Below are 16370 nucleotides of genomic sequence, written 5' to 3'. Positions count from 1 at the left end.
AGCTGATCAGCTGTTTGTCCGCTCAGCGCGCTAGTCTGGATGCTCCCATCGACATCAAAGCCCTTTGTCGGCAGCCCCGGTAAACCTCATCCCACGAGGAATAACAGGGCTGCCGACAAAGGGCTTTGATGTCGGCAGAGGAGCGTCCAGACTAGCGCGCTAAGCGGACAAACAGCTGATCAGCTGTTTGTCGGCTCAGCGCAGCAGCCATGTAAATTTAAATGAAGCCGCGATCATTTAAATCGCGGCTTCATTTGCCTTTGCCTATGTGTCTAATCTACATGCCTCTGACGACAGAGGCATGTAGCCTAGACACAGCCACTATGCTCACAGCTGGTCCAGTTGTGAAGATAAGTGAAAAGGGTAGTCATTCCAGGAGACACTGTGTATGAAGCCTAGCCCTAATCTGTGAGCCAACACCAAATGGCTCGGTTCAGACAATGGTGATGTGCTTCAAGCAAGGCCACCTGTTGCCTACACAGTGAGCACTTTGCCGCAGACACACAGACGTCCCAGGAAGCCTTGCTACCCTCATGTCCGAGGGACAAAAAGACATGGGAAATACATACTACAGGTTGCACCTCTATAAACTAGGACTCTGTTTCAGCAACATCTGTGGTCCCACAGGACCACAAATGCCCTGATCAGAACGTTCTGGCGCACTGCAGGGAGTGGCGGTGGTGGTTCAGAAGCATGGCCCATTGGGGGGGCAGGAGGCAGCACATTGCCCTATAGGACTGTGGAGCAGGGCCAGGAAACTGCTGCATGGCTCAGCTGGGCTGGGGGAGGGGAGAGAGCTGGCATGCAGCTCAGCTGGGCTGCGGGAGGAGGGAAATTGTAGGGAACAGGGAGCTCAGCACGAGACTCAGCAGGGCTGCCTGGAGGAACCAGGTGGGGGTGGCAAGGCAGGGCAGGAGGTAGGAGGGCTGCGGGGGAGGGGGGAGAAATGACCTCCCCTGATCCAGAAAAATCCCTCATCCAGGATTAGTGAAGTCCTGAGGGTGCTGGACCAGGGAGGTCTAACCTGTACCTTCTAAAACCTCAATTTTTGATGTCCTGAGTGTAGGAAAAATATTCAAATTACCATTTTTGCATGACCCAGCACTATCGCATACAACTGTAAAGGGAATGGGGGAAAAAAAATGGGGGAAAAGGGTAGTTTAAAGATTTAATTCAATTTACATTTTTTAAATACTCCAGCATATGTGTTAGCCTAGCTATTAGTTGAACCATCTCATACACAAACCAGAAATATGACAACAGTAAATTACAGTAAGTGTATCTGCTATTGTGTTAATCTACATATGTATTGGTGCAGCTGTTCTGAAAATGCTGATGATGAAAAATTTTTGGTAACTCTCATTCTTCCAGCTGTTCCCATTGTATTCTTTAAGGCAGAGTCTTTCACAAATTTTTCCATGGCCTCAGAAAACTGCGTTGGAAGAGGTTCGCACAAAAATCCTGTAACATTATTTACAACAGATTCCAAAGGACCACCTGAATTAACTGCTATCACTGGACATCTCATATACATAGCCTCCAAAGGTACTATGCCAAAGTGTTCATTGCTTGGCGTATAAAGCACACACACAGCATTATTAAAAAGAGCGATTTTTTGTTCATCTGAAAAAGACCTAACAAAAGTGACTTGCTTGCTAATATTAAGCTTGGACGCAATATTCTTCAGCTCTTCATAATGTTCCACATTTTCCGAAACCCTTTCATCATAACCACCAGCCAAAACTAGATGAACTTCATTCCACTCTTGAGCACTGAGCCTTCCACGAAGATCATGTAATGCTTCCAGAGCTAATGCTAAGTTTTTTTTCCTTTCAAATCTATTGATTGAAAGAAACAAGTATTTTCTCCCTTGGGGAATTATATTAGCTATATCTGCAGGAACAATAGTTTCAAAGGTACTGACATTTAAAGAAGGGTACAGGACATCAGGTTTAATGTGATTTAAGGATGTAAATGTATCCTTGAAGACATTTGCTGTAAAACTGCTGTTGACAACAATGCAATCTGCCATACCAGTAGTATACTCTTCCAGCCAGTCAAGTGGTGCTCTATAGATGCGCTTAAGAAAAGATTCTCTCTTGGTCAGAAGCTGGTCAGGAAAGTGACAGTAAAACAAAACCTTCTTAGGAGTTCTTGCCAGTCTGAGAATCGGGATACAAGCAGACACCTAGACAAACCCCGGGGTGAGGGTGAGAATAAGAGAAAATATTATTTAATTCCAACTTCTACAATAAGATCGATTCAACAGCTACACCTATGGGCTGTGTCTACACTGGCATGAATTTCCGGAAATGCTTAAAACAGAATAGTTTTCGTTATAAGTATTTCCGGAAAAGGAGCGTTTACATTGGCAGGCTGCTTTTCTGGAAAAGCCCTTTTTCCGGAAAAGCATCTGTGGCCATGTAGACGCGCTTTTCCAGAAAAGAGCCCCAATCGTCATTTTCGCGATCGGGGCTTTTTTCTGGAAAAGACTACTGGGCTGTCTACACTGGCCCTTTTCCGGAACAGTGTTCCGGAATAAGGACTTGTGCCCGAGCGGGAGCAGCATAGCTTTTCCGGAATAGCGGCTGATTTTGTACAGTAGAGCATGGTTGCTTTCCCAGAAATTCAAGGGCCAGTGTAGACAGCTCGCAGCGTATTCCGGAAAAGCGGCTGCTTTTCCGGAATAAGTGGCCCAGTGTAGACACAGCCATGGATTCTGACCAACATTTTCACTGCAGGGGAAATGTGGGTGCCTGGTCCATTTCACTGAATCCCTGTTTATTATCACAGCAGGAGCCTCACAAGTGGGAATTCAGACGCTGGTGATGCCCGACACCACTCACATTTCCCTGGTTTGCCCAGGGAGAGGCGAGCCAGCGGCCAGGCTCCTCACAGTCGCTCCTGCCTTCCCTCACCAGCAAGACGCCTGGCCAGGAGTCAGCCTCACGGAGGCGACCGACGGGCACAGGCCGGGGCTGGGCTGGGCAGCGCCCACAGGCTCCGGGTCGCAGCCCCTCGCTAACGCCCGCAGGGGGCGGCCGGCCCCACAGAGACCTGCCCCCCACTGCTCCTGCCACGTCTGGGGTGGGGCACGAGCCAGAGGCTGCTGCTTCCCTGGTGCCAGGCTGGTCCCGGCTGCACATCGAGCTCGCGCAGCTGGGGGGGGGGGGGCGGGCTCACGAGGACCCCGGCAGGCGGGTAACGGCTGCTCCCGCGCCAGCGCCTCGCGCCTCGCCCAGCACGTGCGCCTGGCCCCCTGCTGGCCACGCCCCCTTCCTCTCCCCCGCACCTGGTCGCACACGAACACGTCCATCTCCTCCCCGCTCAGCAGCAGCACGTAGAGGGCCACGTAGGCCATGCGCAGCGCGGCGCAGAGCGCGTGGCCCCGCCCCAGGAAGCTGCGCGGCAGCCAGTCGCCCGCGCTCCGCACCGCCAGGCCGCGCGTCTCCGAGAAGCAGCGCGCGGGGTCGTAGTGCGCGGTCCAGATCTGCACGCGGCAGCCGCGCGCCTGCAGCGCCAGCGCCGCATCCACCACCAGCCGCTCAGCGCCGCCCAGGCCCAGGTCCGGGTGCAGGAACAACACGGACGGGCCCGGGCTCCCTGCCATGCTGGCGCGCGCACCCTCCGGACAGGAGGCGGAGCCCGCTTACGGGTGAAGAAGTGATGCTAAACTTGTCCACGTGTCGTTGCGGAGAGCGCATGCGCAGCTCCGCCTCTGGCTAAAGCGTCTAGCTAGGGACACATCAGCCTTAGTCCCTATAGGTGTCTTAGCGCTGCCTGCTGCCTTAGGCCATGCGTTCTGCCGTGTCTCCGTTTCAAGCGGGCGTCGGGCAGAGGAAGGGACCCGGGACTAGGTCGGCTGGAGCACTGGGTTGGGATACCGTCTCCGGAAAACGTCTCCTGAGAGGGAACTGGAGTCAGGCAGTAGCGAGGCAACCGCGGGGTCCTGGCAGACCCAGAAAGGGAGAGGTCCTAGGGGCGGGGCACTTGGAACGTCGCTGCTGAAGGACCCGCTGCTGCCGACGTACCGAGTTTTGGAGACGGCGGACGTGTGAGACTTGCGCGCGCTTCTCTGAACCCCAAGTCGTTGCCATGGTGAGAGCGCGAGACCCCGACCCCTCCCCACTCCCCAGGCCGGGGCTCGGGCCGCTCCCGCCTCACGCGCTGTCTGTTTCTCTCCGCAGCCCGGGCCCAACCCCAGCGGCACCAACGTCGGCGCCTCCAGCCGCTCCCCCAGCAAAGCGGTGGCGCCTCGAGCGGCGGGATCCACAGTCCGGCAAAGGTACCTGCTGCGCCGCCCCCTGCGGGGCCCGGCCGAATACCGAGCTCGGGGCTCGCCCCTCCCGCCCTGCGCTCGGGCTGGCACCCCAGCAGCTGGGCGCCGCTGCCCGCTGTGCCAGGCCCGGAGCGGCCCACGGGGTGAGAGGAACCGTCTCCCCTCTTCTGTGGCTAAGGGCAGCCCCGGCCTGGCCCTCGGTCTGCGAGCTGCAGAAATGGGCTGGGCGGGGAGCTTCACAATGGGCCTTTGGGATAGGGGTGAGAGGGGCTAACCCCTTACCTGGTAAGTGTCAGTCTTCACAGGTGATGCTTGCAGGGTAAAGGCTAACTGTTACCCGTAGCCCCGTGGTCACCTCAGACCTACTCTGGGGGGCTGCCGACTCCTTGCCCATGGAGGCAGTTGGCAGTGCCCCCCTCCTTCGCCTCAACCTGCCACTTTCTTCCCCACCATTTCATCAGTTAGCCTGCTGTCTTAGTTAAACAAGATTTTATATCCCTACCCTTGGAACGCTGGTGGTTGGGTGCTCAGCTGAGGGCTAATGCAGGTTAGGTGCTGATTCCCCTGCCTTTCCTTTGAAGGAAAAATGCCAGCTGTGGGACTAGAAGTGCGGGCCGTACTACATCCGCAGGCACTGGCGGCATGTGGAGATTCTACACAGAGGACTCCCCAGGGCTCAAAGTGTAAGTCAAAGAAGCAGCAAGAGTGTGTTGTTTTAAGTCTAGACACTGTAGTCGGAGCTCCAGAGGTCATTTGTTCTGGCCTTCATATTGTGCATTAAAAATGTGGAAAAACCACAGTTGCTTAGATAAGCCAGAAGGAATGCCTTGAGGAGATCTGGTTATGAAAATGTGAAAGATTAATTCTGTCGGTAGATGTTTAAGTTGAATGCAATCCAGTCAAGAGACTGCTTGAATTGTTTTTTCCCCAGCTTGCAGACATGGCATGTGCATTGATTGAATATTATGAACAGTCCCACAGAAATCAAAAGGGGTTACTCAGAGTAGTAAAGCACATGTATAAGTAGTTTCAGATTTAAGCTCTAAGACTTCATTATTTATATTTTTCTGGGGTTTTATTCAATAAAAACACTTCGCAGAAATACCGAACCATTATATATCTATATATATCATTTGCAGTTGGAAATAATATATACATACAGAAGCAATTCACTGCTAATGGGATCCGTCAGACATTAACTTCATTAACCACAGGTCTTGAGTTAAACATAATGAAGCGAAGAAGTCTTTAACACGTGCTGATGTTAAAAAGCTAACATTTTTAGCTTGGGCTGACACATACTGCACAATTTTGTTCTATTGTTACATATTTTCTCCCTATCTTAAGTTTCTTCATCCTTACAACAGAGGACTAAGGTGCTTTTAATCAGTCTTTTTGCCCATTACACCCGTTTCCTTCCGTGTGTACCCTCTCGGCTATCTTTGATAATCAGAAAGAGGCAGATGCTGCAGCTGGCTGTCAAAAAGTGAGCTCACCATTATCTTCAAGCTCTACAACCACTCTGAATCCTAAGATAATGTGGCCAACTTTTAATATGAGTTTCCATTCATGTTGTTTTTTCCGTGCTGTGTCACTTGGGATTTAGGTTTTTACAGATCCTTGGCATTCTTTTAATCCGGCTGATGGTGATTACAAAAATACTTTTCTAAGTTTAATTTTCTAAGGCAGTGGTGGATAACTTGCGGCCTATGGTTCACACACAGCCCATCAGAATAATGTGCTGGCAGACCACAAGACATTTTGTTGATGTTGACTGTCCTCAGACAAGGCATCTCAAAGCTCCCAGTGGCTGCAGTTTGCTGTTCCTGGTCAATGGGAGCTGCGGGAAGTGCTGGTCAACCAACGTCAATAAAACGTCTCATGGCCTGCCAGTATATTACCCTGATGGGCTGCAGGTTGCCCACCACTGGTATAACTTAGGGAAGGAAGGAGGCACATCTTCCCTTTGCCCCAGTGCTGCAGCCTCTGATACAGCACTGTCCCAGTCTGCGATGGTTCCTGCAAATCCCATTGGCCGGGAACAGTGATCCCGCAGCCAAAGGGAGCTTCAAGCAGCTGTACCTGCGGATGCGCAGGTAAATAAAGTGCCAGGGCCCATCCGGGACTAACTCTGGTCAACTGCCTCTGGGTTATTGCCTACCCTTCAGCTACACAGTTTGGAGGTGGGGAGTTAGTATGGCAGTTTACCTTAAACAAATGGAAACTTCTGAATCTGGGAATTCCCCCTTTTCTAAACAAATACCTAGTCTTGATTAGTAAATAAAGGGGAAATTCCCAGAATCAGACATTTTTGTTTGAAATAGCCAGGGCAATAGCATATGACTTTTGATTGAGGTGCTTTATTTTGTTTTCATAATTAAACAGACCATATTACTGCAAAACTATTATCAGATTGCTAAATATTTTTCAGTAATAGTCCTCCAGTATATTCTAATTTTTTTTTCATTGTCCCGATTTAAACTAGTATTTACCAGCACTCTGACCTAAAGTAGTTTTTCCTGGGAAATTACCAATCCTGATAGAAGCGACTGTTCCCACCTCATCAAAATGACAAAAATCCATATCCACAAGGAAATGTTCTTTTCTCCTAGTGTATTTGTGACTCTCACAAGCAATTGGTAAAGATAAGAACTTAGACAACTGAACCAGGAATTTTTGCATGTGGTAGTAACTAGGGATGTAAAAGAGTAGCAGATTAGTCGACAACTAATTTCCTTCCTCCCCCTTTGCTGCCTGTATATCAGAGGTAGTGGGGGGAGGGGACAGGAGCCAGTGCTGGAGGGAGCTGGCTTGAAAGCCATTTCCCCCCCCCCCTCCCCCCTCCAACACTGTCTGGGTGGTGTGGGGAGAGGAGTCGCAGAGGAGGCAGAGTTGCATCAGTCCCAGACCCACGTGAGCTGGGACCGCTCAGTCCTGGCGCCCTCCAGCTCCGGGAGCTACCCCTGCTGTGGCTCTGCACAGTGCCTCCCCTTATCTACTAATCATGTAGTCAGTATATTTGTATCAACTACATGATTAGCCAAATACCTGCTCCTTAACATCCTTATTAATAACAGTATGTAGGTCTAAGGGAGAATCGTTAAAACATTCACTGCAAAGAAACTTGCTGGGGTTCCTTTGATGTCTTGCCTGTCTAAGTGAGAGTGGTCACTACCTGATTAATATAAGCCCTTATCAGGCTTCCTCAGTGCTGGAAGGTCAGTGCTGCCCTCTTCTCCGACCCATAGATTATGATCTGCAGCATTAGAATTTCACTAACTCCTGCCTCCATTCTCTGCTAGTCACTAGTTCAGCAGACAAACTATAGGACCCTGTTTCTGAAAAGCTTCTCCCTTTCCCTCTGGATGAAACACTTATGTTGGGGCTGCACTGGCACTGTAACACCCAGGTGCAGTTCATCAGTGGCTCAACAAGGTTCCTTTGTAAAAAGCATGTTGCTTGGTGTGTGGACCCAAGTTCCCTGAGAGCTGCACTGCTGTATAGCAGGCTATCAAGGGCTGCACAGGAGGGGAGAGAGATGCTTGTCCCCAAGTTGCTGTGGTGAGAGAAGACTGATGGGAGTCATCTCTCTCTGCTGCAGCATGAGTCCCCTCGCATACCCTGTACACCGTATTCTCGGCTCTACCCTAGAGCGCTCATCCCATGCACCCTAGCCCTCATCTCCAGCCCCACCTCGGAGCCTTCGCCCTCTGCTGGATTCCTTGCCCCCCTAGAGCCTCCTTCCACACTCTGAATCCCTCAGCCCCACCTTTGCCACACATCACCTTTATATTGGTGCACACAACAAAATTCATTCCACACATGTGTACACAAAAATTAGAGGAAACATGGGTATGGCCTGCAATCCAAGTAAATCACAGGTTGTAATACCAAATAGCTTTTGAACATTTTCACTGAATGCCTGATCACTCTCAGAAAAAGTTATCTCAAATGTGAATGCTTGAATTATTCAGAACACTTTCTGTTGAGGAACGTAAATGAAGTATTGAAGCTTTAAACGTTTTAAGAAGTTATGAATCAACATGGCGGGGGGAGGGGGAAACGTTTTAATGGGAAGAATAGTTGGAGCAAAATAGTTTGCTTGGACCTTATTACCCTTCTTTTGTGGTACTCGCCTGTGATCACTGTGAAAATGTCAAGATTATGTAATAGAAATCTTGAGTAGAATGGTTTGGTTTTGGTAAAACTAGATTGGGTAGAAAATCAAAGTTGATGCCAATGATGTTGACCAGGGCAGGGAGCTATAGAAATCACATCGCTGCTTTGGTTATTTAATGTTACTTGTAATAAGGGAATTCATCTGGCTAGTCAGAGAAAATATTGAGATCAATGAGGGTGAGAAGCATATGTGTGTTGGTGGGGATAATGGTTGATCTCCTAGACTCCAGGAAGGATCTTTCATAAAATTGAACTGCAATGGAAAGATGTAATGATTTATCAGTATTGAGTAGGCGTTTTTTTTGTAATCAGACTACTTCTAGCCAGGAATGTTCCTGAGTATTAGCATTCTGGTATAATATAGATGTAGTAGATTGTGCTTCAGAAATATTAGTACACATTTTCTTTACTGAAGTTTATAACTCCCTAACAGTGATCATAACTAGCAAGGTACCAAGTTCTTCCTTGAAGACTAATGCACTTTGGAATCTTTGGTTTTGCATGTATTTATGAAGAGACAGCTTATATAAGATCTGTCAGATGCAGATTCATAAAAAGGGAACCACTTGACTTAAGGAGGTCAAGTTTGTCTGCAACTAAATTCTAATATATTTGCACCAAAGTATTTTTTTTTTAAAGCTAGTACAGGAAAAAAAACCTAAGTTTTCATACCAAGATGTCAGTATGGTCAAGTTCCTTTCCCACCACTGTGTATTAATTAAGTTAGCTTAAATGTATCTGCATGTTTCACATACATTGACACAATCCTTATTTTTTTTTGGCTATTGTGTTTGTCAGATTACAGTGAAGTCAGTTCAGAAAGCACGTTTATAAAATTAGTTTTACCAGTAGGAGCAGCTACTTTCCATCAGGTTTGTAAATCTTCCTAATTGTGAACTTACATTGAGACACAACAAATTGGTTCTTAAACACCAAACAAACGAATATCTCACGTTGATCATATTGATCTAGAGCCAAGGTGTCCAACCAGTTCTGAAGCATTAGCCACTATAGTGGCTACTGCTATAGTGAACTAGCCACATTATTCTAAAATAAAGCCACCTAGCTGCACTCAACTGGCCAGATGGCCACATGTGGCCAGTGCAGGGCTTGGCAGCCTTTTCAAACCAAAGAGCCAAACTACATCAAAATTCACAAGTGGTCAACAAAGAGCCAGTATAAGAATGCCCATTTGCACAACTGAGAACATACAGTTTAATATTATTGATAATTGACATGATTAATAATAGCATAAATGAAACATACTCAGATTTTATTGAATGGGACTGCTGCTGGTGGTGCGGGTGTCAGGGTTGAAGTGTAGGAGGGGCTCAGGGCAGGGAATTGGAGTGGGTGGGAGGTGCAGTTTGCAGGACATGGGATGGAAAGTAGAGTATGTGGGGGGGCCCTGGGACCAGATTACCTTACCTGACTTTGGCTGGGCTGCTGCACCTGGACAGCAGTGGCTGGATGAGGGGCCGGGCCAGGATTGCCACAGCTGGATTGCAGCCTCCCCTTCTACTCATGCCGGCCCTTCCTGCAGCTAGATGGGGGCCAGACATTGGGGCCTGCTCCAGGTTAAGGGACAGGGACAGGACATTGCAGTCAATTGGGGCTTTGTTGGCTAGGCCGCCATGACTGGGTTGTTGTAGCAGTCGGGGGACTACTGTGGCTAAGCAATGGGGTCTGTTCTAGGAGCACAGCGGCTGGGGACACAGCGGCATTCAGTTGGGGGCTGCCGTCACCAGTCCCTCTTACTATCCCAACAGGGAACACATGTGCGTACCCTATAGCGTGCCCTCAGCCGGTCCTTTAAATGAGCACAGTTCCTCAGTAGGCTTTTGCCAGAGTGTAGCCAGTTCTTACCGGGGTGCACCATCTTGCTTTCTCCACCGGTTAAAGGTGAAATAGATAGAAAAAGACCATCCTGATATGAGTAATTACGCATTTTTAAAATTCTATGTTTTTAATTTTAATCTAAAAAAGTTGCACTTGTTTTGGGAATGTCAAAAGAGGCATATTTGGTTTCGTATTGAGCCATATTCAGCTCAAGAGCTATTGTTGGATACCACAGATCACAAAAACCGCTTTTAGAGTATTTCCCCCTATTTAAAAAACTTGAGACTAAGCTAGGCTTCTTGACAAGTCTAAAATGAAATACAAAAGTATGTTGACACTAGCCCCAACTAGAGATCAGAGTTATTAGAGAAAACAGTCTGGGTGCGTGTAGACTACATGCCTCCGTCGATGGAGGCATGTAGATTAGACAGATAGGCAAAGGGAAATGAAGCCGCGACTTAAATAATCGCGGCTTCATTTAAATTTACATGGCTGCTGCGCTGAGCCGACAAACAGCTGATCAGCTGTTTACCAGCTCAGCGCGCTAGTCTGGACGCTCCGCGCTGACCTGAAAGCCCTTTATCGACATCCCCCTTATGCCTCGTAGGATGAGGTTTACGGGGGATGTCGATAAAAGGCTTTCATGTCAGCAGGGGAGCGTCCAGACTAGCGCGCTGAGCCGACAAACAGCTAACCAGCTGTTTGTCGGCTCAGTGCGGCAGCCATGTAAATGTAAATGAAGCCGCGATTATTTAAATTGCGGCTTCATTTCCCTTTGCCAAATAAACAAATCTACATGGCTCCGTCAACGGAACCATGTAGTTTAGACGTACCCTTAGTGTTCCCATAAATGAGGAAGAACCAATCTGTCTTAACTGAAATGTGATACATTTATAATTATTCAGTGAATAGATCACCTGTTGTACTTTTGGAAAGGATGAAAAATAGGAATAGTCTGAAGATGATTTATATTTTAATGAGTGAGAATGATTTATTGATTTAAGTGGCAAGTTAAATATATTTGAGGGGAGTTTTTGTTTTGTTTTTATAATTGTGGAATATCATAGGCTTCTTTAATTTTTATGTATTCATATTTGTACTTTTAGGGTCTGGAAGTAGATTGTGAAGATGGGGAAAATGGTTCAAAAGTTTTGTATGGAATTGCACTGTGGAATTGAAAACTAAAATAAGTGCTTTTTTACAATTATTTGGATTAGTAAATGCTTCTACATATCTCTATTGTTAGATACAATTCAGAGTTCTGTACAAATGCCAAACTGGACTATGCACAGTGTATAGCAATTATGATTTAAAACAGTTTGAGAATTGATGACCTTCAGAAACCTGTGAATCAGAAAATTGCCTGAGTAGTTGAAAAATCTTGAAGCCAGTAGCTTCAGTTGCATTCTCACCTTGTGTTCAAGTAATATCTGCTTCATAAAAACTCTTATACTTTTGGAAATCTGTAGTGCTTATTATGGTTTAAAATTTTGGATGTCTTAATGTTATGATACTGCCTTAAACTCTGTATCTGATTTTCTTTCATTAATGAGATGTACAGTAAGAAAATGATGTTTTTATTGTGTAATAGAACACACATGTTAATTTGTTTGGAATCCCTTTCAGACTAGTCACTGCATAGAACAGCCAGCTTAACATTGTCTAAAATTGAAATGGAGAGACTTTCCAAAAATATACTCTAATTATAACTTCTTAAAAATAGAATTAGCAAGCATAAAAGATTTCCACACGAAGTTCAGATTAGAAGTTTTAATGGACAGAACTTCCACTTGTGAATTTTTCATTGCCACGTGCAGTAAATTTAATCAAACTAAAACTGATATAACCAATATAAAAAGCCTACTTAAAAATGATTGTATCTGTTGCTTCACTTCATTTTACATTCTGTTGACTTCTTAAAATTGGGGATTTGGCTATAAATTACTTGCCAAGCTAAAATATTTTAATTTTGAACCTAAGTTTGACTAGCTGCTATTTATATACAAGTATGCTTGGGCCCCTAACTCAGTAGTAAACCCACCAGAATGGGAGGCAGAAACCTGAATTTAAAAAAGGGGTGATAAAGTTTACAGTTTGAGAGTACTACGATCCTGTTTTCAACAGGTGATTAGCAGTAAATGATTAAATACTAGGTCTGTCAAGTGATTTTAAAAATGTAATTGCACGATGACGCTTTTTAATCATGCATGGTGGTGTTTCAATGGGCAGTGCTGCATGGAGCCTGGGATCAGCTGGAGTCCCAAGCTGATCCCCAGTTTCTAATGCGCTACCCCTTTAAAGCACCACAGTGGCACTTCAAAGGGGCAGTGCAGCATTAACACCTGCGATTAACATATTTAAAAAATGAATGCATTATTCCTGTCCCGCATTAATCTCCGGCATTAACCCAGATCAATTGACAGCCCTATTAAATACTTCTGTAATTATTTCCAATACAAATGGAATCATTCATATCCTTTCAGCAATTCAAAGCTGAGCTATTAAAAATTAAATCTTAGATTTCCAACTTAATGTGGCAGATACCAATTCTGAGAAAATGATTCTTAGTTTTGATAATCTGAAAGGAGTAACTTACACTATTAAAACCTAAATTCTTCTAATGTATTAACACCTTTGCTCTAGATGACACAATGATCCTCATCACTCTTATTTAGTGGGGATTGTGGAGTGGGTTCAGGAGAGAACTTTGTTATTAAGTCTGTGTATTTACAAATTAAATTGATTTGAAATTGATTTAGCTGGTTCTACCTAAACTTCAGAACAAGTTATTTTTTTATATATTATTGAGATTAACCAACTTTTTTGTTTGTTTCTAGTGGTCCTGTTCCAGTTTTGGTTATGAGTCTCCTCTTCATTGCTTCTGTGTTTATGTTGCATATCTGGGGCAAGTACACACGCTCATAGACTCAATACCATCTATGTGTCTGCCATTTAAAGCCTACATCTTGGACCAAAAGTAAGGAGGATTTTTGTTTGCTCATGGAGAGAGAATATTTGGAAAGCTTCCGATATCACTATTGAGGAATCCATTGTCACTTTTATTTGGTGTTGAATGAACTGTTAAATTTTTCTGTTTGTGCAGGTTTTGAAGCTTTGCTATCACAGGTCACTGTATGTTTGGCTATGGACTTTGTATGTTTGGCTATAGACAAATTACAGGTCTTAAAATAAAATGTGTATATGTAAATTGAAGCAATGTATTCTCTGTTCCTCTTTCCTTTCAATGCAGCACAGTCGTGAGCTATTCTAAAGAGCTTTCTCCATAGTTTTGAGTAAACAATGGTATAACAATAGCTCATAATAGAATTTTACATACTGTACAATCTTATGTAGAAAATAAAATCTTTCATCAGAGAATTGTTTTTGGAACAAAATTTGTGATACATGAAAATGTTTCAAATCACATATGTGAATGCACTTGGTGCTTTAAAACATACTGTGATAAGTGTGCTGGTGGATTGTTCCACCCTTTTGATTATGGCGTTCCACAGCAACAGATCATGTAATGAGCCTACTTTGGACCACTGAGCAGCATTTTCCCATCTCCCCCCTCAGAGCTACAATTAGAATTACTCATACTGTTCAATGTAAAACTCTTGAATGACTGATTTACTTATTTGTTCCCCTCAGTGTTGGGTAGAATTTTAGCCCATTGCCCTTGCTAAGGCTCCTTTTTGAACTTGCCTAGCCAGATGCAAATAAAATAATAGTAGGAGAGCCTAAATATATGGTTTGTGGTTTCTTGGCTACCTGAGTAAAAGTGCTGCCTTTGAGTAGTTGGCTACAGCAGCATAGACTTACAGATTTTATAATGATCATCTTGTCTAGAGGTTCTCAAACTGTAGTCTAGGGATGTAAGTGACTACTTGCTCCCCTCCCCCCCCTTGCTGTTTCTGTCAGAGGTCGCAAGGGGAGGGAGCTGGCTTTAAAAGCCAGCTTTTTCCCCCCCCAGCACCCTCTTCATGGGAGGCAGGAGGGTAGCGGCTCGCACCCAGTCCCAGACACTGTGCCTCTGCTTTTTAAATGTATTAAAAGCCTACTGGCAGCGGGGGTAGCGTGAGCCAGGACAGCTGATTCCTGGCTTGGGCTGGATCCTGCCCCTGCGCTCCAGCTTTATTATGTTTCAGCTGTCCTGGCTCAAGCTGGATTCCACTTGCTACACTTCAGCTTTTTAAGTGTATTAGGAGCCTGCTAGCTCTTAATACATTTAAAAGGCAGAGCCACAATGGGGTTAGCTTCCAAGGAGGGAGCTAACCCTGCTGCAGCTCCCTGGCTTATTGACTTGTCAATGGAAAAATCTATTGAGTGGCCAATTAACTGATTAAACTAAATTTAACATCCCTACTGTAGTCTGTGGAGCACCAATGGTCAGCAAGATCCGTTCAAGCGGTCTGTGGATCGTTCTGGCTGAGGTTACATATTTTCAGGCAGATTTTATGCCTGAAAATGAGCTGGTTGTTGACCAAAACCAATTACATCAAAAAACATCTTTTTGCTCTTAAGCAACAGTCTGAGGATTACTTTCCAATAGGAACTAAACCAGACAACCAGTTACATAATTCTTTTGGAATTGAATTCAGTGAGCGGCCCTCCTGTTTATCCAGTAAGATACAAGAGTTCTTGTTGAAACTTTCTTATGATGAAACCTTACAGTCAGAATTTAGAGTTTCCTAACTGAGTTTTGGATTCAAAGAACTGGAGAGTCCCCAGAACTTGTAGACAAAGCAGTGTGTTTTCTGATGCCATTTGCTATTATGTACCTTGCAAGACAAAATTTTCATGATTTATTGCCCTCAAGTCCAAATACAGAAGCAAGATGAATGCAGAACCTGACCTTCAGGGTAAAGCTGACAAACATTACACTGTATTGCCATGAACTGTGCTTCCAAAAACAGGCACATCTATCACATTATAAGGTCTGACTACTTGTATTAAAATGTGAATTTCTGCGCTTTTATTTGCAGAACCAAAAAAAGTTAATAGTTAAGGGTTTTATATAGTGCTTTTGATCAAAGCATTTTACGATAGTTACTAATTATACGAATAACATTTAGAAAGATCATTAAGTAATCTGCCAAGACCAGGGGTGGGCCAGATCTGGCCTGAAAAGTCAGTTGATCCAGCACGTAGCTGCCCTATTGCTCCCTTGCCTTCAGGCTAAGTGGTAAACAATGGAGTGGTATAGGTGCTCCAGGAAGTTCTAACATCTTCACCATTGTGAGAGTCAGAAATGACACCCTTCCTGAAGTATGTGGCACCTTAATGAAGAAAAAAAATAATATTCCTATGGACCTGCAGGCATGTCATTGAAAATTGTAATGTCTCCCCTTTACTTTACATCTCTAATGTGAATATAATGTAGTCTCTGACTCCAAAAATATAAACCAAGGAACAGGGTCTGAGAAATTGAGCTGAATAAAAGTTAATAAACATTGCCTTTCAAGCAACATAAATTCAAACCCTAGAAGTGCCGGGTCTGTCTTTTCCAAGGATAAAGAAAGTTGACAGATACTAACTCCCTAGAAGTTAAAGTGTGCATATAATTTTATAGCGTAGATCCTGAGCTGTGCAAGCTGACATAGGGCCATCAATATAAATTAGGTGTTAATGTGACTGGAGGATGTGCAATACACGGAGTAAAATAAGAAGATTTAGTTTAATGGACTGATCCCTTCTTGGCCTTCTGAGCTGGGTTCCTTTTGTGACCGTAAAGAATATACAACAGTGTGCAGTTTGGGAGTGAAGAATCATAGAACACTAGACCTGGAAGGGACCTTCAGAGGTCATGGAGTCTAGTCCCCTGCCCTCTCAGCAGGACCAACCACCATCTAGATCATCCCTGACAGGTGTCCCTCTAACCTGCTCTTAAATATCTTCAGTGATTGAGATTCCACAACCCCCGTAGGCAATTTATTCCAGTGTTTAAGAATGATTTGTTTGAAGCTGGCATTTGAAGGGGCATTTGAGATAGGGAGTTATAGAACTAGGTGGTTAGTTAAGCAATTGCTTAGATCATGGATTCTCCTAGAAATGAAATACAAATTAACCACTA

The 16370-nt window shown here is 45.1% G+C and overlaps 2 protein-coding genes across 4 annotated transcripts; one reads left to right on the top strand and one right to left on the bottom strand.

Moving 5' to 3' along the window:
- Positions 1 to 1155: 1155 nt before the first annotated feature.
- On the bottom strand, positions 1156 to 3686 carry ALG2 (ALG2 alpha-1,3/1,6-mannosyltransferase). 3 transcript variants are annotated; one of them, XM_075921600.1, is made up of 2 exons: positions 3293 to 3686; positions 1156 to 2188 (listed from the first exon to the last, which is right to left on the bottom strand). In XM_075921600.1, the coding sequence occupies exons 1-2, from the start codon at positions 3608 to 3610 to the stop codon at positions 1286 to 1288; spliced, it is 1221 nt and encodes a 406-aa protein (XP_075777715.1). In that variant the 5' UTR covers positions 3611 to 3686; the 3' UTR covers positions 1156 to 1285. The 3 variants fall into 3 exon arrangements, with proteins under 3 accessions (XP_075777715.1, XP_075777716.1, XP_006113092.3); XM_075921601.1 differs by lacking the exon at positions 3293 to 3686 and adding an exon at positions 2847 to 3267; XM_006113030.4 differs by lacking the exon at positions 3293 to 3686 and adding an exon at positions 2919 to 3266.
- On the top strand, positions 3682 to 13510 carry SEC61B (SEC61 translocon subunit beta). Its single transcript, XM_075921602.1, has 4 exons — positions 3682 to 4098; positions 4188 to 4285; positions 4861 to 4962; positions 13135 to 13510. The coding sequence occupies exons 1-4, from the start codon at positions 4096 to 4098 to the stop codon at positions 13220 to 13222; spliced, it is 291 nt and encodes a 96-aa protein (XP_075777717.1). The 5' UTR covers positions 3682 to 4095; the 3' UTR covers positions 13223 to 13510.
- The last annotated feature ends 2860 nt before the right edge of the window (positions 13511 to 16370 follow it).

The sequence above is a fragment of the Pelodiscus sinensis genome, chromosome 2, assembly GCF_049634645.1.
Source record: "Pelodiscus sinensis isolate JC-2024 chromosome 2, ASM4963464v1, whole genome shotgun sequence".
Lineage (NCBI taxonomy): Eukaryota > Metazoa > Chordata > Testudines > Trionychidae > Pelodiscus > Pelodiscus sinensis.
The sequence above is the reverse complement of the archived record's forward strand: the minus strand, read 5'-3'. Positions and strand labels throughout refer to the sequence as shown.

Bases quoted from the DNA above. Each gene is read 5' to 3' on its own strand.
- SEC61B (XM_075921602.1), top strand. The intron at 4,286-4,860 runs GTACCTGCTGCG...TTTCCTTTGAAG, and splicing joins GGATCCACAGTCCGGCAAAG to GAAAAATGCCAGCTGTGGGA. The intron at 4,963-13,134 runs GTAAGTCAAAGA...GTTTGTTTCTAG, and splicing joins GACTCCCCAGGGCTCAAAGT to TGGTCCTGTTCCAGTTTTGG.
- ALG2 (XM_075921600.1), bottom strand. From the start codon at position 3,610: ATGGCAGGGAGCCCGGGCCCGTCCGTGTTGTTCCTGCACCCGGACCTG. The intron at 2,189-3,292 runs GTGCGGGGGAGA...GGGTTTGTCTAG, and splicing joins ACGTGTTCGTGTGCGACCAG to GTGTCTGCTTGTATCCCGAT.